The sequence below is a fragment of the Scedosporium apiospermum genome, assembly GCF_000732125.1.
Source record: "Scedosporium apiospermum strain IHEM 14462 chromosome Unknown SEQ_SAPIO_0022, whole genome shotgun sequence".
NCBI lineage: Eukaryota > Fungi > Ascomycota > Sordariomycetes > Microascales > Microascaceae > Scedosporium > Scedosporium apiospermum.
The window spans coordinates 620378-642981 of NW_015971723.1; the positions used below are offsets into that span (position 1 = coordinate 620378).

The window sequence follows — 22604 nt, forward strand, 5'->3', positions numbered from 1 at the left end:
GCAATGCGCACGGGTGGGTCATACGACGTTATAATAATGATTGCTCGAATTGGCAAGCAGTGTCTGGTTTGGGCGTCGCTCACCTTCTCGTACGAGACTTTGATATTGGCCGCGACTCCCTCTGGAATCTTGGGGGTGGCAGGATTGGACTGTGGAAGGAGGGAGGAGCGAAGAAGAGGCCATTGACGCCATTGAGGCTAAGCGGGAGTCGGGTAGGTACTACGGGTAGGCACGGTCTGGCGGAGAAGTCGGGACTGGTCTGCACTGTACGAAGTAGCGGTGGCCTGGTAGGAAGTACCCTTTGGTCCTTGGATGGACAATGGCGTGGTGGAGAACGGAGGGACATTGCTTTTCTCGTCGTCGTCACCACACCATCAATACGTAGATTGTGACATTCGTGGAGTACGGAGTACGAAGTACGCATTTCGTAAGTTTACACAACTTGAAAGGAAACAGCGGTCCACCTTGATTCTTGGATGGGGCATCAAATCGGACAGGGCAGTTGCGAGACTGAACTCAGCGATACGTCCATTACCACGTGCCCCGAAACTGAGTCGTCCCGAGTCCTATTGATACCTCGCCTGGCAGTACTTTACTAACCTTTAAATGTGCGGTGTTATGTCATTTGTGTTGGGAAAAGTCTATTCCCATCCCGAGGTTTAGATGCCACTGTATGCAGCGCACGTCCCAATAGGACGGAAACATGGTCAAGCAGAATCAGAAAAATAAGAATACAAAAAGAACGAGCGATGGCTGACATTAAGAAGCACCTCTCATCACCGGCTCATGAAATGTTGATTACTGGCGATGAGCCTTCCTGCCGACCCTTGCGTACATCGGGGAAGCCTAAATTGGCTCACACCTTTTCGGGGCTCGCCAAAGTCAACAGGGCACCCAGGCCCCGTTGAAACCATGCAGAACCAGACCCTCACTCTTTCTTGCCACGAGCCCTCGTTTCGTCACTTCCCTGCGGGATGTTAATCCCTGGTTAAAGTATGAAGTACATTCTGGCATGTGCGTTCTTCGGAGAACGACAAAGTACTTCATACAATTTGCGTTCGCTATCACATCTCCACTTTGCAAGGACTGACCAGTTAGGCTGTTGCTTCCGGAGCCCGCTTGGATAATGTTTTCCAGGGTCTTCTTTGGGGTATCGAACGAGGGCATCTCCCAATCCAAAATATACCGGAATCGATTTTTATCGTCGCATCGTAGCATCGGAAGGGGACTTGGAGTCACATGGGGGTTTTCCCAATGCCTGCCTCTCTCCGCTCTCTTCACGAAGCCGAAGTAATAAGACTGTGTGGCTTCACCTCACCGTCTATTCTCTTACTTTGAACGAGAGCCAACAAGAGCCTAAACGCGGACGTAGCCAGACAAGGCGAAAATCCTTGCTCAATCAACACTAAGCCACAAGTAGTAATCACATCGTACATGTCGTTTGGAGGGTAGATTACGAACCGAAGCACAAGTATCAATCCTCTCTCCGTCTTGATCCCATTGCCTCTAGACTCGACCCGTGCGTCCGTTCTTCCAATCTCATCGCTGGGCCTGGTGCTAGTGTTTCACTGTGGACACTGCAACCAATTTGTTCCTTCCACGAAGTGTCAGGTGTGCGAAGTACAAAGGGAGGGGACCAAGGGGCCAAGAAGGAACCAAGGGAGTACACTACTCAGGAGAACTCCATATCGCCTATTAAGCCCACAGCGTCGCATCCCAGACTTCCGACTTATTTTCATCAATATTTTCATTGCCTCTCTCTCCCTCCAATTCTGCCTAAAGATTGCCAGCATTGAAGTACGAAGTACGAAGTACCTGCGCGATTCGATTGACTCCTTAAACCTCGTCGGAACCACCCCTCTTGCCCTCATCCCTCCCGCAAGATAACTCATTCACGCCTTGCTCCATTCTCCATTCAGGAACCACGCCCAGGCGCCTCGACTCTTAACGCAGCCTTTGCCAAATCATATTCCCAGTTCTTGTTGTGACGACCGCTGATCAACTTCCCGTTTCAGATCGAGCACATCGAGTGCCTTTCACCCCCGTTCCCCCTTTGCTGATCCACTTGTACCCATTGTTCCCCCTACTATTAACAAGGGCCCTCTTTTAATACTCCTCTCCGACTTCAATCTCTTTCTTCACTCGACACAGTATCCACCTCTCATCATTTCATTGTTTGGTCTGGTTCCTGTTTCCCTGATTCAAGCCTCTGGTCCTCTGCGTCCCTGGGAGTGTTACGTCGACCAAAACTACAAATATTCTTTTCTCCCTCGTCTCCCCCGAAAAGTACTTCTCCACATTTCAACATGCCTAATTCCTTGGACTCCTCTCGACCCATCATGGCACCCTCGGTAGGTTTGCTGCGCTTGATTTTTTTTTTTTGGGGGGGGGGGTTCTATGGCGAGGGAGACGGACGGCTGTCGCGAGAAGCACTGGTCAACGACGTCTGGAGATGAATTATACTCTTCCGTCCCATGCGATCGTGACGCCATCAGGCAGCTGCTTCCTGCGCCTTGTGAACGCCTCTCCCCACTTCACCGCCTGCCAAGCTCGTGCTAACCGATTTGCCCTCAACTTTCACAGGCCCGTACCTCGGTGCGCTACAGCACATACAGCTTCACTCCTACCATTCAGACTACCGATTCCGCCCAAAACGAAATTCGCGACATCACCAACGGTCTCGAGCGCATGGAGAACAAGGCTCTCTCTCAACAGCGTGTCACTCTCACCGAGGAGAAGTCTGCCTACCTAGCCAAGCTTGCCCTCGGCGCCAAGCTCGAACGTGCCCTCGATCGTCGCATGTCTTCTCAGGATGCCGTCATGAGGCCACGGGGTAAGAGCGTGGCTCTTAACGAGAAGGCGCAGTAAACGGCTCAAGGAGAGCGCATACCTTCCTCGTGAACTTGTTATTGGCCAACTCGTTTCAGCCTGCTCTTGCCTGCTCTCTATCCGGTTGTCTGCGAAATGTGTGGGAGTTGGGCTGTCTCTTTAGCGCCATCTGCTTCTGTTATGCTTGGGGTGGGGATTGAAATTGGGGAATTGGAAGGGGTGGATGAATGACTAGAATATGACCCTCGATTCGCGACACCATCCTCGGATCCTGCGCCTGTTATACCCCCCGTTTCCGCCAGACCGCTATTGATGAATACCTCGCGCATTCCCCGCCCGCGCAAGTCAGTCACGCTCAACGGAGGCACTAGCACTTATTCAGGGCACTTTTGGCTTTCCCTTTTTTCAGTGGTTTACTTTTCCTTGGCGGTCGTCTGCGTGGAAAGTAACCTCAACTTTTTACGTCGACCTGGTTCGCTGAGCCAGTTTTCTCACCCTCCGGATCTGGCGACCGGCACCGATGTCGACCTGTTAACAGGCTATTCGCATGTTTCTTTGTCGAGATGAATTTTTCTTTTGCGCCCGGTATCGTTGGTCTTGACCTCTTCGAATGAACACACCTATTTCCCGCCAAATCGGTGAGCCATGAGTGTCCGAAATTGTGCCATTAGAGGCAGTGATCAAGGAGAGGAAGAAGAAGACGAACCCAAGATTCCAAAATCGATGTTTTTCCAAGCACGCACGGCAAATCACGCCCTAGCCAAAGATACCCTAGATTAAACACGCTGGAGGCTATAGTCAAGCGGGAGAAAGCACTTATTCATAACTGGGTGAAACGACGATTGTAGGATGGAACGAGCATGCATTTGATGAATCTGTTTGGGCGTATGGGTCTTGGAAAGAACTTGGTGTCTTTGGGGTTTCTGTTTTGTCGTTTTAATATACATCGTCTGCTGAAATCCGGCCTTCTTGGCAACCCGACTTGAACCAACTGCATTCCAAGTGACGTGACAGGAATGCTTGTTGTTGTCTTGGCAAAACCACTGATGAGGTTAGAGTCATTGGACTAAACCGAAAATTGTAGCCCTCACTCTTCGGCGTCGATGGGAAACAGCTCACGCCAGGAAGGGTCTCCCTTTCTTCCTCCCGAGCCACTGTCAAGAACCCATATCCCAATGCTCGACTCTTCCGATCTCTGATATCGGCAAGGACCAAACCAGAAAAACGGAAAAAAAAATTGGACGCACCCGGAATCGAACCGGGGACCGCCTCTATGCTAAAGAGGAATTATACCACTAAACCATGCGCCCGTTCTGTGCTACATAGCCTAGATGGTCGAGATACAAAGGATGCACCAGTTCGTTCGTGTCGGAAACCGTTGAGCTTCAAACGGCTCGACTTCCGTGGGATAGGGTGCGAGTGTATTGCATGTCGGATAGATGTGAGGCGACCTTGGGTTGTGGGTAAGAACCCCGTGGACTAGGTTTCTTCTCACAGATCAAATTAAGGAGCGCATACTCTTTGTCTCGCACGCTCGGGGCTGAAACTGGTTGATAAACACAAACGCGAGGAAGAGAAACATCGCAAGTCGGATGAAATAGTCGGAATCTCTCTCACCAGATGCTCTGTATGGCAGGAATCAAAGTGGCCCAGCAGGAGGACCTTAGAGCTAGAGAACGATGGGTTGGATCTTTAAATCGTTTCATATAAATTCTATACATCGTAGATACTTTTCTTTGTAGTAGGAAGGACGCTCTGCCTTTCGAGGCTAATCAAAGAGCGTTTCGAAGGCCGACTCAATATAGCCCAACTTATTCTTCGGTATTATGCGGCCACACGCAGTATGGGGGGTACCCGATTAGTGGGTAGCTTTGCCCATAGACATGCAATCCCATGTCTCGATTCGATAACTCTCCCAAGATCTCCTGCCGCACATCTAACAACTATCCAGGACTGTCACGTCGATGGCAGCTGCCATCGTATTCTCCCCGGCCCAAGAATTCCACCTGATGATGATTTGCCGGGTTGGGTGAGTATCCGGTAATAGTTGGAAGCCTGCTCTAGGATATGTAATGAGACCAGTGGCGCCGCGCCCCGGGAATCCGGCCGGCTTTCTCCTTCCGACGGCGAAAGTTTGAAAGCACCTTCTAATTGCGGAATGCCAAGAGCCTCCAGACCCGGAAGGCCGGGTGGTAGTCCCCAAGAATTTGCCAAGCAGGGCCGACAGCGTCGGCCGAAGATCTAACACTGATGTGGGGGGTGCGGGATGGAATCGGGTAGCACTCATTAGAATCTAAAGACACAATATCAGCAAATAGATTCACTTATCACTCGAGCATTTGTGACTCACCTTATCTCGTATGACCCTGCCCTGGTCATATACCTCACCCACTTTACGCTCGAGTAGTTGCTCTTCTCGAACACCTTCAGATACCGCACCAAAAGCCCCGAGCTTGTGAACATCAATAAGCTGAAGCTCATACTGAGCGGAGGACGAGACCACGCCCGCTGATTCGTCATGCTCGTGAGGATAGCTTCGGCACTAAGCACGTATTCGCTCTGGCCCGTGAACCGACTAATCTTCCACACAATATTATTCTCCGAAGGCTCGTATTTGGCTTTACCCTGCGTACACCTCTCGGTGATCTTGGCCGTGTTAAGCGGGGTAGGGATGCGGATAACAACGTTGGTGGCAAACAACTTGGACCCGAAGTTGGCCTTGACACCGATGCTGTATTCCACCTTGGTGCGACCGATCTCATTCACAATAGCATGAATCTTGAACGGCAGATTGACGTTCTCCGTCGCTCGGTACCGCATAAGCTCGAACTCGCCGTCCGGCGGGATGAAGCTGATTATTCTGTCGCTGTCGAACTTGCCGAGTTTGACGCACTGATGGAACTGGCAGTCTTCTAACGTAACACTGCCGGCGGCAGCTTTTGTCGCCTTAGTTCCCATCCTGTTGCCGCTGGGTAGGCTGAGAAGTCCGTCGTTGTCGAGCAGTAGGCGATCGTTGAGACCGAACTTGCACTCCGGCGTTCCCGATAGATATGCGCGCATTACAATCTGACCGGTGACATCGGCGCGGAGGATGGAGCCGGTAGCCGACATGAGAAGGTTCACGTCCTCGATGACGTCGACGAAGGCCTCGTTCTTTCGATATTTCACGTCCGCCTTCCTCCACGAAAGGGCACCTGTCGCCTGCATGGTAATCTTGGCCGAATCCTCCACTGCCCTCTCGGATTTGACACCTTCGGTGGTGATATACATCTTGAGCGTGTCAGTTTCGGTGTTTTGGGGGTAGCCGAAGTCGATGATTTCTGCGGAAATGGAGAAATGTTAGCGGTGGCTCCTCTGAATCCGAGGATTATCTTGATAATGGCGCAAAATCCATACCATCGAGAAGCTCGTAGACGAGGACAAAGTTGTTCTTAACAGCCTCCTCGTCAAACTTGCCAAAGTAACCACGGCCTAATTGAATCAGCCTGTACAAGAACTCAAACACCAAGGCGGCATTGGCATTGCTCTTGGTGATTGCCACGAGATAGATGTTCTCGTGCTTGACATGGCTGAACGTTGTGCTTCCGAGGGTTAGGATAGGGGATCGGACCTGCGCATTAGAGATGACCTGGATGCGGAAGACGTCGGCGAGGCGCGGGCGGCAGTCATTCCGGAACGATCGAAAGATGAGGTTTTCGCCTTTCTGGTTGAATATGAGAATTCCTGACAGCATCTTGGACCGTTGGGTGAGGATTTCCCCCAAGAACACAACTATCGGAGCTCGGCAAGCAGCAGCAGTAGGGGGTAGCAAATTGTAGTGTACACCACCCCGTCGAGTTATTGACGTGGCGGTCTGGGGACTGCTTCCCCTGAACCTCCTTGCATTAGAAGCTAAGAACGGCATGGCGGGGCAGCATCGAATCACGTGACCTTGAACAACTGCTTGGTCCTCTGAGGTGGCCGAGGAGTGTCGGAGCTTTGAGAATCCGAACTTCTGACCAAAATCGTGAAGTTATCAACAGGTCTCTCGTCTCATGATTCCGATAAAGGCCTTTCGAAGCCGTCGAGGCCGAGTCGACGGGTAGGACCCCTGGATGAGTGCAAGAAAAACATGGAACGAAGCCAGGTTAAGGACCCAGAAACTAAAAGATGGAAAATCTCTTGCTTGCGGATTTCCTCTTGCCCAGGGCATTCTCTGCCCCAACGGCTAGTCTGGTGCGTGGTATTGCCCAAGAATAACTAGCAACCTCATACGATTAGTTGATCGATGTGAACCGCTTCCCCCCCATCTTTTGAGTCTCCCCAACTTGCTTGGCTTGCTCGACTTTCACATGATAAGATGGACTTGGCACCTTCCTTGGACGACTCGATGACTAAGAATCCTGGCCCAGCTAGGGAAGGAAGTCTCGGTCTTCGAAAACCTTCGCCCCATTTGCCATCGAGAAGGCAGAACCCGGCCGAGCCTCGAATCCGGCTGCCCTGATTGGCTGATTCCCAACTCTAAAGGAGCCACTAAGAATAGTAGTCATCAAAATTTTGAACCCCACCAAGCAAACCGCCCCTCACACCAAGACTTTGATAGGGTCACCGAAGTATATTAATGAATTCTTTTTTTTTTTTTTCTCTTAGTTTTTGAATTCCAACAACATTACCCATCAAGGGAGTTTCTCTGCACTTTTCCCTGTTCTTCCCTTTTCTGTCTGGGTTTCCTTCCTTGACTGCCACTCTCTTATTCGACGTCGATAAGCAAACGGAATTTATCTGATTTTTGATTCCGACTCGAAAACTCGCGCTGAATTTTCTTCTTTTGTGCATCTTCAGCGCATTTTTACCCCTCCTCGTTGCCCCACCTGATAAGTGACGACACAGAGAGGCACCCAGCCCAATCTTGAGAACCGCGATCACCCTCGATACCCAACGACACTCCTAGTCGCCCCTTTTCCTTTACTTTCACGATCCAAAATGCCTCCCATTTCTTCTTCCAAGGAGAAGCGCCTTGCCAAGAAGGCCGCCCTCGGTAAGGACAAGAAGTCTAAGTCATCCAAGACCAGCTCCGCCGCCGCAAGCAAAGCCGCCTCGGTCAACGGCGACGAGCCCGCCCTCGATGTTCATGGAAACCCCATCGTCGACGACGCGCCGGCCACTTCAGATGACAAGTTAGATGAGGTCAAGCGCCTCGCCGCGCAGATGGACAAGCACGGCCTGTCTGACCGAGTCACCACCGGTGTCTTGGCATCTACCCAGCAGAGCAAGGACGTCAAGATCGCCAGTGCCAGCTTAGTGTTCCACGGTCGTGTTCTTATCAACGACAGCACCCTGGAGCTAACATACGGTCGTCGATATGGTCTTCTCGGTGAGAACGGTTGCGGAAAGAGTACACTCCTCAAGGCCATCTCGATGCGGGAATACCCCATCCCCGAACATGTCGACATCTATCTTCTAAATGAAGGTGCCCCTCCCAGCGAACTCGGTGCCCTTGAGTGGGTCGTTACCGAGGCGAAGAATGAGCTGGACCGCCTCGACAAGCTTGCAGAGAAGCTGCTCGAGGAAGAGGGTCCCGAGAGCCCTGTCCTTATGGATCTCTACGACCATATGGACAAGATGGATCCTTCCACTTTCGAGACCCGCGCCTCCCTCATCCTAACTGGTCTAGGCTTCAACAAGCACACCATCCACAAGAAGACTAAGGACATGTCTGGTGGTTGGCGAATGCGAGTTGCCCTTGCGAAGGCTCTGTTCGTCAAGCCCTCGCTCCTCCTGCTCGATGACCCCACGGCCCATCTTGACCTCGAAGCCTGTGTGTGGTTGGAAGAGTACCTGAAGAAGTGGGACCGAACTCTCGTGCTTGTCTCTCATTCGCAGGATTTCCTCAACGGTGTCTGCACGATGATGATCGACATGAGGGCGCAGAAGCTCGTCTACTACGGAGGAAACTACGACTCCTACATCAAGACTCGAAGCGAACAGGAGACCAACCAGATGAAGGCTTACCACAAGCAGCAGGATGAAATTGCCCACATCAAGAAGTTCATCGCTAGCGCGGGTACGTACGCCAACCTTGTACGACAGGCCAAGTCTCGACAGAAGATTTTGGACAAGATGGAAGCCGACGGCTTCATCCAGCCCGTCATCCCTGACAAGGTCTTCAGCTTCCGTTTCGCCGATGTCGAGAAGTTGCCTCCTCCCGTCCTCTCTTTCGACAATGTCAGCTTCTCCTACTCTGGGGAAGCCAAGGACGATCTGTACAAGAACCTCGATCTCGGTTTTGACATGGATTCCCGAACCGCCCTCGTGGGACCCAATGGCGTTGGCAAATCGACTCTCCTCCGACTCATGACCGGCAAGCTTTCGCCCCGTGAAGGAAGCGTCACCAGGCATACCCACTTGAAGCTTGGCCTGTACTCTCAGCACAGCGCTGAGCAGCTCGACCTCACCAAGTCGGCCCTCGACTTTGTGCGCGACAAGTACCCCACCATCTCCCAAGACTACCAGTATTGGCGACAGCAGCTTGGCCGCTACGGTCTTACCGGTGAGGCTCAGACCGCGCTCATGGGTACCCTTTCGGAAGGCCAGAAGAGCCGTATCGTGTTCGCCCTTCTCGCCATCGACGGTCCCAACATGCTTCTTCTTGACGAACCTACCAACGGTTTGGATATCCCGACAATCGACAGTTTAGCTGAGGCCATCAACGCCTTTAGCGGTGGTGTTGTCGTCGTCAGTCACGACTTCAGGTATGTTTGATTCCTCTCCCCCAAGTATGGCAACTCTATGAAACAAAGGACAATAACTAACAGTTTCGACAGACTTTTGGACAAGATTGCCAAGGAGATTCTCGTATGCGATAACAAGACCATCAAGCCTTGGGATGGTACCATCTCCGAGTACAAGAACTACCTCCGAAAGAAGATGATTTCTTCTGGCGCCGTCTAAACAAGAAAAAAAGGAAGCGAGAGATACTATTACTCGATAGCATTACTCGATTTCTTTTTTTCCTCTTTTTATTTTCAGCCCCATGGGCATCGGTTATTCTGAGAACGAAACTACGTTGGCATGAACTGTTGTTGGACATCGAAATAGACAAAGGGATTGCATTGTTGATCACGACTTCATGAAGATTGGCCGCCCGGAAAAATGCATTCATGCATGGGGACTGCTGCCTTTTTAGAGAAAGAGGGCAGATATAAAAAGAAAAAACGGGGCGGCGAGGGAAGGGGAAAAAAGGTCTACATAACAGGCTTCGGAAGAAAGGGCCATAGAATATGGATTCCGAGGGGCTATAATTTGGTCAAAAGGGCAAAATACAGGTGTTGAGTCCGTCTTTGTTTTTTTCAGCATGTTTCATGTAGGGGCCACCGAGACAGACGTGTGGTAGAGTGAAGGTCAACCGGGATGGGATGGCTGATAGTTTGTTTTTTTATCCAAGATAGAAGAAGACATACAAGACCACCTATTTTGGGGGTAGGCAATCTGAATTTTTTGTTTCGGATCCCGTCCTCTCCTCCTTAATGCCGAGCAACTTCCTCCTCGTCGTGTAGATGGTAACAATAAAACCCCCCATCGTGCGTCCACCAAAGCGCAGTTTCGCATAGTGATTGAATCTCATTGAGACCATGATTTTTGGTTCTCTGGAGCACATGTTTGATGGCGTACAGATGTGTGCCTTCTCGAACGCGTTTCTTCTGAGAAATGAAACAGCGTTTGGCGCACGATTCAAGCAAGGTCCCGGATGGTATCAAACTCAGGCGTCGCTGACTCTGGGAGGAGAAAGTTAGGTGCCGAGAAGCTAATAGAGTCAACACAAATTGACTTCCTAGCCAGTGGCTTTCAAGAAACAGTGCCTAGGAGAAATACTGGATAAAATACGAGGCGGTGCTAGGAAGGGAGTTATGGGGATCCTGAGGTTTGCGTTGATGGGCGGCCCTCATGAAGGACGGGGCAGCTGTGTATTTGACATTCAAAAAGATGGATCATGCTTTTCCATTTCCGCTCGACACGTTCTCGAGATACCTTATATAGATCAATAGAATTAATAGAATCAATAGCGTCAGCCATCAATGAGTTGTTGCTCGTGTAAATATCTTGTACCATTATTCAGGCTAAGCATTAGGGCGGGAGTTTTCTCGATCCTTAGGACTCTACTTTTGACCGGCGACGACTCTGAAGATGGGATTCGAAGTAATAATATCAGTTGGTTAAATGAAATGTTAAATAGAAGAAGAAAAGAACTCCAAGAGACTACCTTCATGTGAAGGGTGCCGATCAATGCTCTGGGGGCAAGGAAATCCGTCTCAAATCTACAGTCGGCATGGTGATGGAAGAGATGCCATGAGATCCTCGTACGTAATCAAGCGTCGTGGAAATCTGCCTCAACGTGTCGGAAGATGGCGGGTGAATGGGTACTTTGTTCAAGGTACCTGCTACATCACGTGAGAGTGATGACCAAGCCGCCTCCCTCAGCTCAAGGTGTCAGCGCTTGAATCAATGTCGGGTTTGGTGATCGTCATCACCAGAATAGAAAATGCGAAATAATTTCGGGTCTGTGGAGGGCTGGGACGGCTATTTGTGGCGATGAAAGGAATGGAATAGTGTAGAGGAACGAAACAGGATGATCACGGCGAGAAAGAGGGGGAGAAGATTAACGGAATGGGGAGTGGGATGGATTTTTAGGTTATGACTGGGCAAATTTTACCTCCCGGTGGTGGTGTCTCATCTGCTTCGACCAGCTGCGAACGACCCGGTGATGAGCAGAACGAGGAGGAGAGGAGAATCTTGTCACGTTGGGACCTGGTAATAATTGCTCCATTTCAGTAATTAGAGTCTACAGGTACCGCCAACCCTGCTGTAGCTGCCAGATCCACACTTCCAGGACGTAGAAAAAGATCCCGCGATGAGAAAAAAGCGAGGGAAAAAAAGATATTTTGACGGGCCAAATTTTCATTTCGCCATATGTTTATTTTAACCTCCTCGAAAGCCCAGTTTTTGGCGATTGCTGGAGTTGCCACTATTGTGAAGCTATCACGGAAGCTGGGGAGTCTCAGGACATTTGTACTCGGTACTTTGCGCGTGATCTTGCCCCCAGATGGGGCGGGTACTGATTGACCGTTGGCTGCGCTTGACGAGCCAACATGGGGCTGCCATTGGCCCGAGCTGGACAGCCAATAACAAGTACACTGTATTCGGTACCTCAGGGGTCCAGGCACTGATAAAGCTGAGCAAGGGTGGGTTCGGCTGAGAATAGATCGAATCGGTACGCGGTACGAAGTACAACTCAGACTGGGCTGGACCTGGACCGCACCCGCCCAGTCTCGCACTTCTCCCACCTTCACGGGATTCCGGATTGTGCATTGCGGATTACACTACAGGCTACGACGGCCTGGCTCGACCCCAACAACGCCAACGCACCCCTCAGGAAAAAAAAAACCACTCGAAGGTGCAACTCCTAGGCAATTGTTATGGATGGCTCCATCAAAGCCATCATCCCTCGCCCCATTGACCGCATTTCCATTTCCAAACCCCCTTTCCTTTCCCTTCATCCTCCTCCCAACTCGATTCCCATCTTTCATCTCGACACCATCATCACCATCACCACGACACCATCGCCAACCCCCCTGACCATCTTCCCCTAATCTTCACCGGGCGCTTCGCTCGCGTCCTGTCTCGCTTTTTTAAACCTCCCTATTTCCTGCGTCACCAAAACCACGTCTCATTTTCCTTTGCCGAAATTGTGCGCGTGCCGCCGGACTTTTCCCACGCATTTGTAAATCAGCGATCCCGGGCTTTGTTCCTTGCATCAACTTTTATTCTCTTCTTCCGTCGTGTTTTAATCCAAAGAGCAAATTTGGCTACTTCGAGCCTTGTCACCCTTTGTCGGACAACCAGCATCACCTAATACTCTGTCCTCTTTATCCTTCCGAACGAAAGAAGACGCCCCCGTCCGCCCACCCGCGAACGATTCTTGACGATAATAAATCTCATCTATTCGCTCTTGCGAAAATATCCCAAGAGCGCCACCATCAACCCTTCTAGACCACCCCCATACTTGGGCTCATCGTGTTGCTCTACCCGAATCCATCGAAACAGTTCGGACGCGTTAATATCCTCTCCCGGACCCCAGCCAATTCCATCTCCTCTCGCACATGGGTTCGAAAGCTGAATAGAAGCATCCATCTCTACTTCTGATCCCCAAAACCCGCGACGATAACCCGCCGTGTTGTCGTCGGGCTCGTTGCCCCCATCTCCGCTTGATTTGCAAGGCGAGATCCAAGGGAAACCCGAATCGCGATTTCCAACACGGCCGGCCGCAATGGAGTCCAACTTCCGCTCCACCGTTCTCCAGAGGCCCCCGGGCAAAGATGACGAGCGAGATAGGCGACACCCGCGAGACATCCTGAATCCGGCGGGCTCGGTTGTCGCGCCTCCGCGTCCTCCCCAAGGGCCCCCACGACACTCGGCCTTCAGCCTCCGATCGCCCACGCAAACCGAGTTTCCCCCCTACCCGTCACAGTCAGGCACGTCTGCGAACCACCACCACTCGCCGCCGCGGCCCGTTCTGAACTCTTTCATGTCCGCGTCCGTGGGATCCGGCCAATCCTTGCCTCCGCCGCCTCCTCTTCACTCTTCATCGAATTCGGCTGGCGGTCATCTCCACGCCGCTCCGCCATCGCCGATGCGCGGCTCCCCGGCATATTATCCTCCACCGCAGAAGGAGCAGCATCGCGAGAAGGGGAGCTTCTACGACTCCATCACAGATACTATGACGAATGAGCGCCGGGTTTCCGAGACAGGATCCTGGCAGGGCGCGTCAACGCCCAAGGTAAGTTGCAGCAGGCGCCGCCTTTTCTTTCTCTTGTTCTTTTCTATCCTGTATGTTTCTGGAACTACCATAGGCCGACTGGGCTCAAACATTTCGTGTAATTCCTCTTGTTCTTCCCTCGCCCTTTTCCACGCGTTTTCCCCTTCCGAATCATCCAAAACCATGTCCTATTTCTGTGTTGGTTGCTTTTTCCCACGTCCATATCCAATTCAGACCACAGTGCCCACCAGGGATGGTGCCGTTTCGCTCCATTTCCCACTTTGGTGAGAAAAACCACCCTGGCTTTGGCTTTCACGTTCTGATTGATGATCACCCCTTCCCCCAATCCAACGTCTTGTATTACGGGAAAGAACGAGCCACTGCGCCCAAAGCACCAAATCAACTATTTTTTCTCTTCCCCTTAGCCCCCCTTCTTTTGAGCGATACAATTCCAGTCGGCCCATCCCCAATCATCTAATTTTTCTTCCTTTCTTTCTTCTTTCATCCGCATCATCGAACTAAAAACTTAACCCGATCATCAACTCTAACGTCGAAATTTGCCACGCCAGACTCGTGAGGCCTCGGCCTATTCATCATCGTCCATTGACCAGCAACACCCTTACAATAACGGCACATACACATCGCCACAAACCTCTACATTCCAATCCAGAAGTCCTCGTTCTCGACCTCATGGTCTATCGGCGACTGCCAGCCCATCCGGACGACACCAAGTAGCCGGTTCACCTCGGCCAGTCCACACTACTTCGCCCATCATGCGGCCCATGTCAAACGGAGGTAGTGCCTCTGTAAGCGCAGGGCTGCCCTCGCTGCTTCGTAGCCAATCGCCCCCATCGGCTCCTGTGCCTTCTAAGCCTGTCTCTGTAAGTATACTTACCCTCTCTCTTCCCTGTCATGTGATATCCCGCCGTATCAACCTACTTCCTGTCTTCTTCTTCTTCTTCTTCTTCTTCTTCTTCTTCTTCACGCCCATCCGACTAATATTTCCTGTTTCCTCCTCCAGTCGACACCTAGCCGCGCAGCCGACCCTATGTCATTTTCCAACATCCTATCCGAACCCGCACCCAGGCTTCGCCCAACGACACCTGTACGGCCCGAGGTCAGGGAAACCTTGCGGGAACCGTCTCCCCGTCGCGGTGTCGGTTTTCTGAGGGAACCCTCGCCTGAACGTCCCCTTAGGCGACCGGAAGAGACTTCACTTAACAGTCTGCGTGCGCCCGAGCCCGAAAAGGAACTCGAACTGAGGTCTGAAACGGAGAGGGAGGATGAGACCTTGCCAGATGTGACCGCCACCAAGACAGAGCCTGACACCGAGCCCGAGCCCGAACCCGAGCTGGAACGTCCTGTCAAGGATAAGAAGAAGATGCCTCCCAAGGCCAAGGAGAAGAAAGAAAAGCCTTCTCGTAAATCCAAGGGACGCGTTTCCGACATCAGGGACGCGGAGAGCACGCCAAAGAGCTCCAACCGTCGAGCATCCACGTCATCGCAGAGGGATCCCAGCACCCCTCGCGTGCCGGCCAAGCGTCAATCTAATGGCCAGCCCAAGAGCCTTGCCATCTCGGCCGCCAAGGAGAAGAGGATTCTTCTCGAGATGGAGCTACTAGATGCTGAGGCTGCCGAAGAGGAAGAGGACTATGATCTCTTTGCCGAGGAGGCTGATGCCTTCCAAGAACGTTCCGCTAAACGCCTCCGGACCGCTAAGGACACCGAGGACTCGCGTAATCGTGCCCGGAGGAAGGACCTTGTCGAGGGTGGCCTCGACCATCTCCTGGCTTACTCCGAAATTGGTAAGAGGAGATATGACGAACTCTACTACGAAGAGGCACTGCACGAGGTCCGCGAGCGTGAAGTTTTCGCGGAGAAGGAACGCAAGAAGGACATGCAGCGAAAGCGACGACGAGAGAAGTCCATGGCTGCCACGATCGAGCAGAAGGAGGCCGCGCTTGCTAAGGCCCGCGCTGCCGAGGACGAATCTGAACGCCAGAAGCACTTGCGTGAAGCCGAACGGGCGAACAAGAAGGCCCAGCAGACCAAGCTCGTTCTGCAAAAGGGTCTCAAGGGCCCTGTTCGATCTGTTGATCTTAACCTTGAGGGCGGTACCATGTCATCGTTCCCCGCATCCGACGCCGAAACCCCCGCCGCCACCACGAAGGGCAAGTCAAAGGGCCGTGGCTCGAGGCCCAAGAAGTCCAAGGAGCAGAAGCAGGCCGAGAAGGCGTCGGCTGAGGCTGCTCAAGCTGCTCTTGACGCTGGCGAGGAGCTGCCGCCTCCCAAGGAGGAAGGCAGAATCCGCATCAAGCTCAGCAAGAAGTCGAAGCAGCAGAAGGAGAAAGAGAAGGAGACCGAAGAGACGGATAAGGACAAGGAGAACAAGGAGAACAAGGCCGGCAAGGAGGGTAAGGAGAAGTCCAAGGAGAAGGAGGAGGCACCGCCCGATGCCAAGTTCCAGTCGAAGGGTTATAATCAGATCTACGATCAAATCTGGCGAGATATGGCGCGCAAGGATGTCAACAAGGCCAACAAGCTGGCAACCGACTCCTACGCCACCAAGTCCTCGAACCTGAAGAAGACGGCCATCCTCGCTTCCAAGGAAGCCAAGAGGTGGCAGCTGAAGACGAACAAGGGCACCAAGGACCAGCAGGCTCGCGCCAAGAGGGTCATGCGAGACATGATGAGCTTCTGGAAGCGCAACGAGCGAGAAGAGCGCGACCTCCGGAAGGCGGCCGAGAGACAGGAACTCGAAAACCAACGGAAGGAAGAAGCCGACCGCGAAGCCGCCCGACAGAAGAGGAAGCTTAACTTCCTCATCTCGCAGACCGAATTGTACTCTCACTTCATCGGCAAGAAGATCAAGACGAACGAGGTCGAGCGCAGCACGGACCATCCCGATGTCGCCGTCGACGACAAGGACAAGATCCCCGAGAACAACCTGGATATCGAAATGCCCACCGGCCCCGTCGGCACCAAGGTCAGCAACTTTGAGAATCTCGATTTCGACAATGAGGACGAGAGCCAGCTCAAGGCGGCCGCCATCGCCAACGCTCAGAATGCCATCGCCGAAGCCCAGAAGAAGGCCCGCGAGTTCAACAATGAAGACATGGATGAGGATGGCGAGATGAACTTCCAGAACCCAACGGGTCTCGGCGATGTCGAGATTGAGCAGCCGAAGCTCATCAACGCTCAGCTCAAGGAGTACCAGCTCAAGGGTCTCAACTGGCTCGTCAACCTCTACGAGCAGGGCATCAACGGTATCCTCGCCGACGAGATGGGTCTCGGAAAGACTGTTCAATCCATTTCGGTCATGGCGTACCTCGCCGAGAAGTACGACATCTGGGGTCCCTTCCTCGTTGTCGCGCCCGCGTCCACCCTCCACAACTGGGAGCAGGAAATCCGAAAGTTCGTTCCCGAGTTCAAGATCCTGCCGTACTGGGGTAGCGCGGCGGACCGCAAGGTGCTCCGCAAGTTCTGGGACCGGAAGCACTCGACGTACAAGAAGGAGGCTTCTTTCCACGTCTGCGTTACGTCTTACCAGCTCGTCGTGTCTGACGTCGCTTACTTCCAGAAGATGAAGTGGCAGTACATGATTCTCGACGAGGCCCAGGCCATCAAGAGTTCTCAAAGTTCTCGATGGAAGTGTCTGCTGAGCTTCCACTGCCGCAACCGACTCCTCCTTACGGGTACGCCCATCCAGAACAACATGCAGGAGCTTTGGGCCCTTCTCCACTTCATCATGCCTTCGCTCTTCGATTCGCACGACGAGTTCAGCGAATGGTTCTCCAAGGATATCGAGTCTCACGCTCAGAGTAATACGAAACTTAACGAGGACCAGCTCAAGCGTCTGCACATGATCCTCAAGCCCTTCATGTTGCGTCGTGTGAAGAAGCATGTCCAGAAGGAGCTCGGCGACAAGATCGAGCTTGACGTCTTCTGCGATCTCACGTACCGACAGCGAGCCTACTATACGAACCTGCGCAACCAGATCAGCATCATGGACCTCATCGAGAAGGCCACGCTGGGCGACGACAACGATTCGGGCACGCTGATGAACCTCGTCATGCAGTTCCGAAAAGTCTGTAACCATCCCGATCTGTTTGAGCGTGCCGACACGACCTCGCCTCTTGCTTTTAGCCATTTCGGCGAGACGGCGTCCTTTGTCCGCGAGGGCAACGACGTGACGGTCAAGTACTCGACGCGAAACTTGATCGACTACTCGCTGCCTGTACGTGTCTGGCAGGGCGATGGTCGGTTGAACAAGGCGAGTGCGGATAACGTCAAGGCTGGTTGGAGAAACAAGGCGCTTAACCACATGATGAACATTTTCACCCCCGACAACATCCGGGAGGGCATGGAGGGCTCCGATACCTTTTCCTGGCTCCGCTTTGCTGATGCCTCTCCCGGCGACGTTTACAAGGCGACTCACTCCGGTATCGTAGCGCGTGCTGCTGATGCGGTGGCCCGAAAGGACAGGCTTGGTCGCCTGGCCGTGGCGTACTCCGAACCCGAGGACAAGGATTATACACCCGGCCACGCTCTATTCCTAATTAACGAAAGGCAGAATAGGCAGCCACTCGCGGAGATTACTGGTGAAGGAATCCTCCGAAATCTCATGAATGTCGCACGCGTCAAGTATAATCATCTCGGCCTTGGAAGACTCGAGCAAGCAGCTCGACCCCCGGCCTCGGCACCGCCCATCGGCGTCGTCTGCAACGATCCTTCGACGAGCTTTGAGCGAGAGCAAGCCTTCTTCAACGTCGGGGTTAGGCGGATACTCTACGGGCCTAACCCGGTCGAGCAAAAGGCTCTCATCAAGCAGAACATCCGCCCTGCTTTCATGCCTCCCGCTAAGATGCTCCCTGCGCCCGATAACGAGAAGAAGCGGTTCAACAACATCACAGTTCCGTCAATGCGCCGATTTGTTACTGACAGCGGCAAACTGGCTAAGCTGGATGAGCTGCTCTTCAAGCTCAAGAACGAGGGTCACCGTGTCCTACTCTACTTCCAGATGACTCGCATGATCGATCTCATGGAGGAATACCTGACCTACCGCAACTACAAGTACTGCCGTCTGGACGGATCGACGAAGCTCGAGGACCGACGAGATACTGTGCACGACTTCCAGACTCGACCCGAGATCTTCATCTTCCTGCTCTCCACGCGTGCCGGTGGTCTCGGTATCAACCTGACGACGGCCGACACGGTCATCTTCTACGACTCCGACTGGAACCCTACGATAGACTCGCAGGCCATGGACCGAGCTCACAGGTTGGGTCAGACGAAGCAGGTCACGGTGTACCGTCTCATCACGCGCGGCACGATCGAGGAGCGTATCCGCAAGAGGGCACTCCAGAAGGAAGAAGTACAGCGCGTGGTCATCCAAGGTGGTGGTGCCAGCGTGGACTTCTCTGGCCGCAGGGCGCCGGAGAACAGGAACCGCGACATCGCCATGTGGCTTGCGGATGACGAGCAGGCGGAGATGATTGAGCGACGCGAGAAGGAGCTGCTGGAGAGTGGAGAGTACGACAAGGTGCAGAAGAAGAGGGGTGGTAAGAGGAAGAGGGCGGTTGATAACGCAGGCGCCAATGGTGGTGTCAGTCTCGACGAGATGTACCACGAGGGTAAGTGTCGTCTTTCTCGGCAGGAAATAAGAAAGCAGCAGACCACTAACGATGGAATTACAATAGGAGAGGGTCATTTCGACGACAACAAGGCTTCGGGCTCGGCCACGCCGGTGGCGGCGGAGCCTGACACCAAGGCGGCCAAGAAACGACGTACGGGCAGCAAGAAGGCGAAGACGACCAAGCAACGTCTTGCCATGATTGATGGGGAGATTGATGCGTGATACGAGTAACTCTTGAAGCATTAGAGGGGGGCTGGAGATTCCGAGGAGGAGTTGGAAGCCACTGAAATTAGAATTCCAAAACACAAACCATGTACAACAGAAGAAAAAAAAACAGAAACCAGGGTGTTTACTTTTTCACACAGTTTTTTAAAGATGAGGGGGTAGGGAATCGACGGGTTGCTGTTAACTACGAGGGAGGATGGATATGGCTCAGGGGTGTTTTGTGTGTGTGTTTTTGCTTCCTTCTTTTTATCACTTCCTTTTTGTTTTGAGCATTACTGCCAAGGGAACGGCGCATTGTTCTACAAGAGAGATCGAGATCATTCTTTTTTTTGTTATCCTTTGCCAAGTGTATTAGGAGGTTGGAAGGATGGTTTTCTCGTTTGTTTCGCTTTTTCTGCCCATCATTTCGGAAACCAAAAAGGAAGGGAAGGCATTGTGTTTTATTATTATCGGTTAGACGCTTCGAGAGTGTTTATTAGATTCCTCCTTCTTTTTCGTTCAGCTTCCCGTCTTGTCTTTTTGTTCGAAATGCTGCGTGTTTCTATGGTCACTCTGTCTTGTGCTTGCTGTTCGAGGTGTGGGTTGGATGTCATTGAGGCGCTTTTTGTTTGAGGAATTGGGGGAGGGGAGGTGGACTCTTAGTCCACTAGACATGGCGCGGAGGACTTGTGTGTTTGATAGATTTCGGACGTTGAACTCTTGACTGAAGAGTACGGGAGGTATTTATCCTAACAAGGTTGTTCAATAATTTCTTTTTGCATTTCAATGGGAGATGTCCACGATGCCGCTTGTAACATGTGCCTTGGTAGATCCAGTTCACACGATTCCTCCGGGGCTCCTATTATGACCCCCAGGTCCTAGAAAAGGGACAAGCTGTCGACAGAGAACTCTTCCGCTATCTTGTCGTGATCATTGTTGAGGCACCAAAGATACATTCTACGCCCACTTCCCCAAGAAGCTCATCAAGGCCATCCCAGAAACAAGAGAAGCCAACCCAAGCAGGGCGACAACCGGCTTCGAGTGCGCCATACTGCCCCCAAGCATCCAATCCCCAGCCCACATCTCCACAATGCCCACCCACACGAGAATCCCCGCCGAAAAGGCATCCAGCGAACCGATGGCCCAGATCGTAGCGGGGTCATTCCCGTTAAAGCTATTCAGGACACAGATCCCTATAGCCATGCCCGCGGGCGTGACCAGTGCGAAGGCGCTAGCGAGGAGTAACTTCTTGCGCAGCGGTACCGGCGAGGCGGTCGCGAGGGAATCGTCGTCTTCTAGGCCGGATTCCTCGGCGGGAGGGAAGTGGTGGTGGTGGGAGTGGACGGAGAGTTGGAGGTTGGAGGCGTGGCCGAGGGTGGCGATGCAGCTGCCCAGGGCGATGCCTTCGAAGGCTTGGTGGAAGATGATTACGATGGAGAGGGTGATGAAGAAGGCGTCTCCTGTGACGACGAGGGTTAAGCCGATTACTGCGGGTGTGCGATACGAATCAGCCCCATAGTCATGAACAGAGAGGTTTTAACGGAGGGATCCTTTTTGGCAATATTAATATACTCACGCAGTGAATGGAAAAGAATTCCTGCCTCCATGACTGAAATGTTGATCATCTGGCGGCTCAAAGCGGCGTTCCCCTCCGTCGCGTCCTTAGCTGGCATGTAGAGGTCGGCAATCCGGTGAGCGGCGTATTCGATGAAGAAGGAGACGAAGAGGCCGGCCATGAGGATGGCGGATGCTACGCCCTCGTAGCCGACGTCTCCTATGCATGGATTAGAAAACATGAGGCTGGCATGGGTGTACAGCTATTCAAGCAATGTCAGTTTCTGGAGGCGCAGGTCCGGAACGTTGTTTGGGGTGTCATGGTGGTTTGGCAGTATACTGACATGAACGAAGGCGGTCGAGATAACAACGCCGGTGCCGAACTGCTTAAGTAGGGCCAGGACGATGTTGAACTTGGGAGGCAAGTACACGGATAGAAATATAGGCCCGAAGACGCCTGGTCTGAGTCAGTTTTCATTCTAAGAGAGGATCCTCGAGAGCCTTGTGGTAAATCATCTTACCGATTGCGCTGGTGACCAATATTATGACGAGGAGTACGAGCCGCAAAGGAACGTTGTAGTCTCGCTGAACCCGACCACATCGGTCCTCGTCCGATTCCCCCGGTGTGCTCGGCTCCGGTCCAACGCAGTGTCTGCCAGTTTTCCGCTGTCAGAGGAGAGAAAGACGGAGAGAAAGAATGGTTGCTCCCTCGATATGAAGGCCCTTCAACTTACTCGACACCAGCATGGAAGTGGCAATGCCGTTCGTCGGGATGCTCTTCCGATCCCGTCGCGGGGGCATCAGATGCGAGCACCAGTTGGACTTCATCACCGTCCGGACCGAAGCAGAAGCTAAAGGTAGAAAAATGAGGTGTAATTCTCGGTTAGGTCACCGGGCAATACCAAGGGAATACCAAGAAGGATAAGAAAAAGCGTACAGATCTGAGCCGTGTTTGTGACAGCCGGTGAACGATGGCGGTTCCGCGTCGGTGGTTGGTGTCGCGGATGTCTTGACTACATATTCGGTCGTGCCAACGAGGCATACGCTTTATCCACGAAGTTCAACCTGTTAATATGATTTTGGCGTGCAGATGGAATGGAAAGAAAAAATCTCAAGAATAGAGCAGTGGGTGCGAGGGGTTTGCAAGAAACGATGAAGAAGTAGAAAGAGGAAACGTACAGCGACGCCTCATGGAAGTGGCATCCGGAGGTTTCGGTTTCTGTCGTCTCGGGCTTAGATGGGGCCGGGTCATGTTGTCGTTCCGGCGTCGGCGGAGGCAAGTCATTTATCGATACCCAGTCGCTCTTGAACAAGATGAGGGTGATGAATATCAGGAACACCGTCGCGATGATGATCCGTAGAGGTCGAGGAGGCATCTTGATGGCCATCGCCATGGTCTCCGGGGGATATATGTGCCTCACAAACTCGGAGTTATGGGGTTGTTATTTTCTAGTTCTCATCGAGGATTTTATCTACTAGTGAGTGAGAGGAAGGAAGAAGGACCGCGGGCTCTTCTCGAAGATCTCTCTTTGGCTCTACCGCCAGCTGTACGGCGTGGGTGAGGAATGTTCTGGGGAAAGCTGGGTCGTT

The 22604-nt window shown here is 52.6% G+C and overlaps 5 protein-coding genes across 5 annotated transcripts; 3 read left to right on the plus strand and 2 right to left on the minus strand.

Moving 5' to 3' along the window:
- Nucleotides 1–2306: 2306 nt before the first annotated feature.
- SAPIO_CDS0474 (uncharacterized protein) lies at nt 2307–2868 on the plus strand (the record flags this gene model as incomplete). Its single annotated transcript, XM_016783244.1, has 2 exons — nt 2307–2351; nt 2584–2868. The coding sequence occupies 2 exons, from the start codon at nt 2307–2309 to the stop codon at nt 2866–2868; spliced, it is 330 nt and encodes a 109-aa protein (XP_016646444.1).
- A 2247-nt stretch (nt 2869–5115) lies between these two features.
- Nucleotides 5116–6562, minus strand: SAPIO_CDS0475 (AP-2 complex subunit mu; the record flags this gene model as incomplete). Its single annotated transcript, XM_016783245.1, has 3 exons — nt 5116–5122; nt 5180–6149; nt 6226–6562. 3 exons carry the CDS (start codon nt 6560–6562, stop codon nt 5116–5118), a joined length of 1314 nt encoding a protein of 437 aa, XP_016646445.1.
- Nucleotides 6563–7791: 1229 nt separating this feature from the next.
- Nucleotides 7792–9759, plus strand: SAPIO_CDS0476 (ABC transporter ATP-binding protein ARB1; the record flags this gene model as incomplete). The annotated part of the gene is made up of 2 exons (XM_016783246.1): nt 7792–9560; nt 9633–9759. 2 exons carry the CDS (start codon nt 7792–7794, stop codon nt 9757–9759), a joined length of 1896 nt encoding a protein of 631 aa, XP_016646446.1.
- A 3373-nt stretch (nt 9760–13132) lies between these two features.
- On the plus strand, nt 13133–19478 carry SAPIO_CDS0477 (putative DNA helicase INO80; the record flags this gene model as incomplete). The annotated part of the gene is made up of 4 exons (XM_016783247.1): nt 13133–13642; nt 14191–14502; nt 14643–19254; nt 19321–19478. The coding sequence occupies 4 exons, from the start codon at nt 13133–13135 to the stop codon at nt 19476–19478; spliced, it is 5592 nt and encodes a 1863-aa protein (XP_016646447.1).
- Nucleotides 19479–20417: 939 nt separating this feature from the next.
- On the minus strand, nt 20418–22390 carry SAPIO_CDS0478 (uncharacterized protein; the record flags this gene model as incomplete). Its single annotated transcript, XM_016783248.1, has 6 exons — nt 20418–20947; nt 21037–21277; nt 21359–21471; nt 21536–21666; nt 21749–21865; nt 22194–22390. The coding sequence occupies 6 exons, from the start codon at nt 22388–22390 to the stop codon at nt 20418–20420; spliced, it is 1329 nt and encodes a 442-aa protein (XP_016646448.1).
- Nucleotides 22391–22604: the final 214 nt, after the last annotated feature.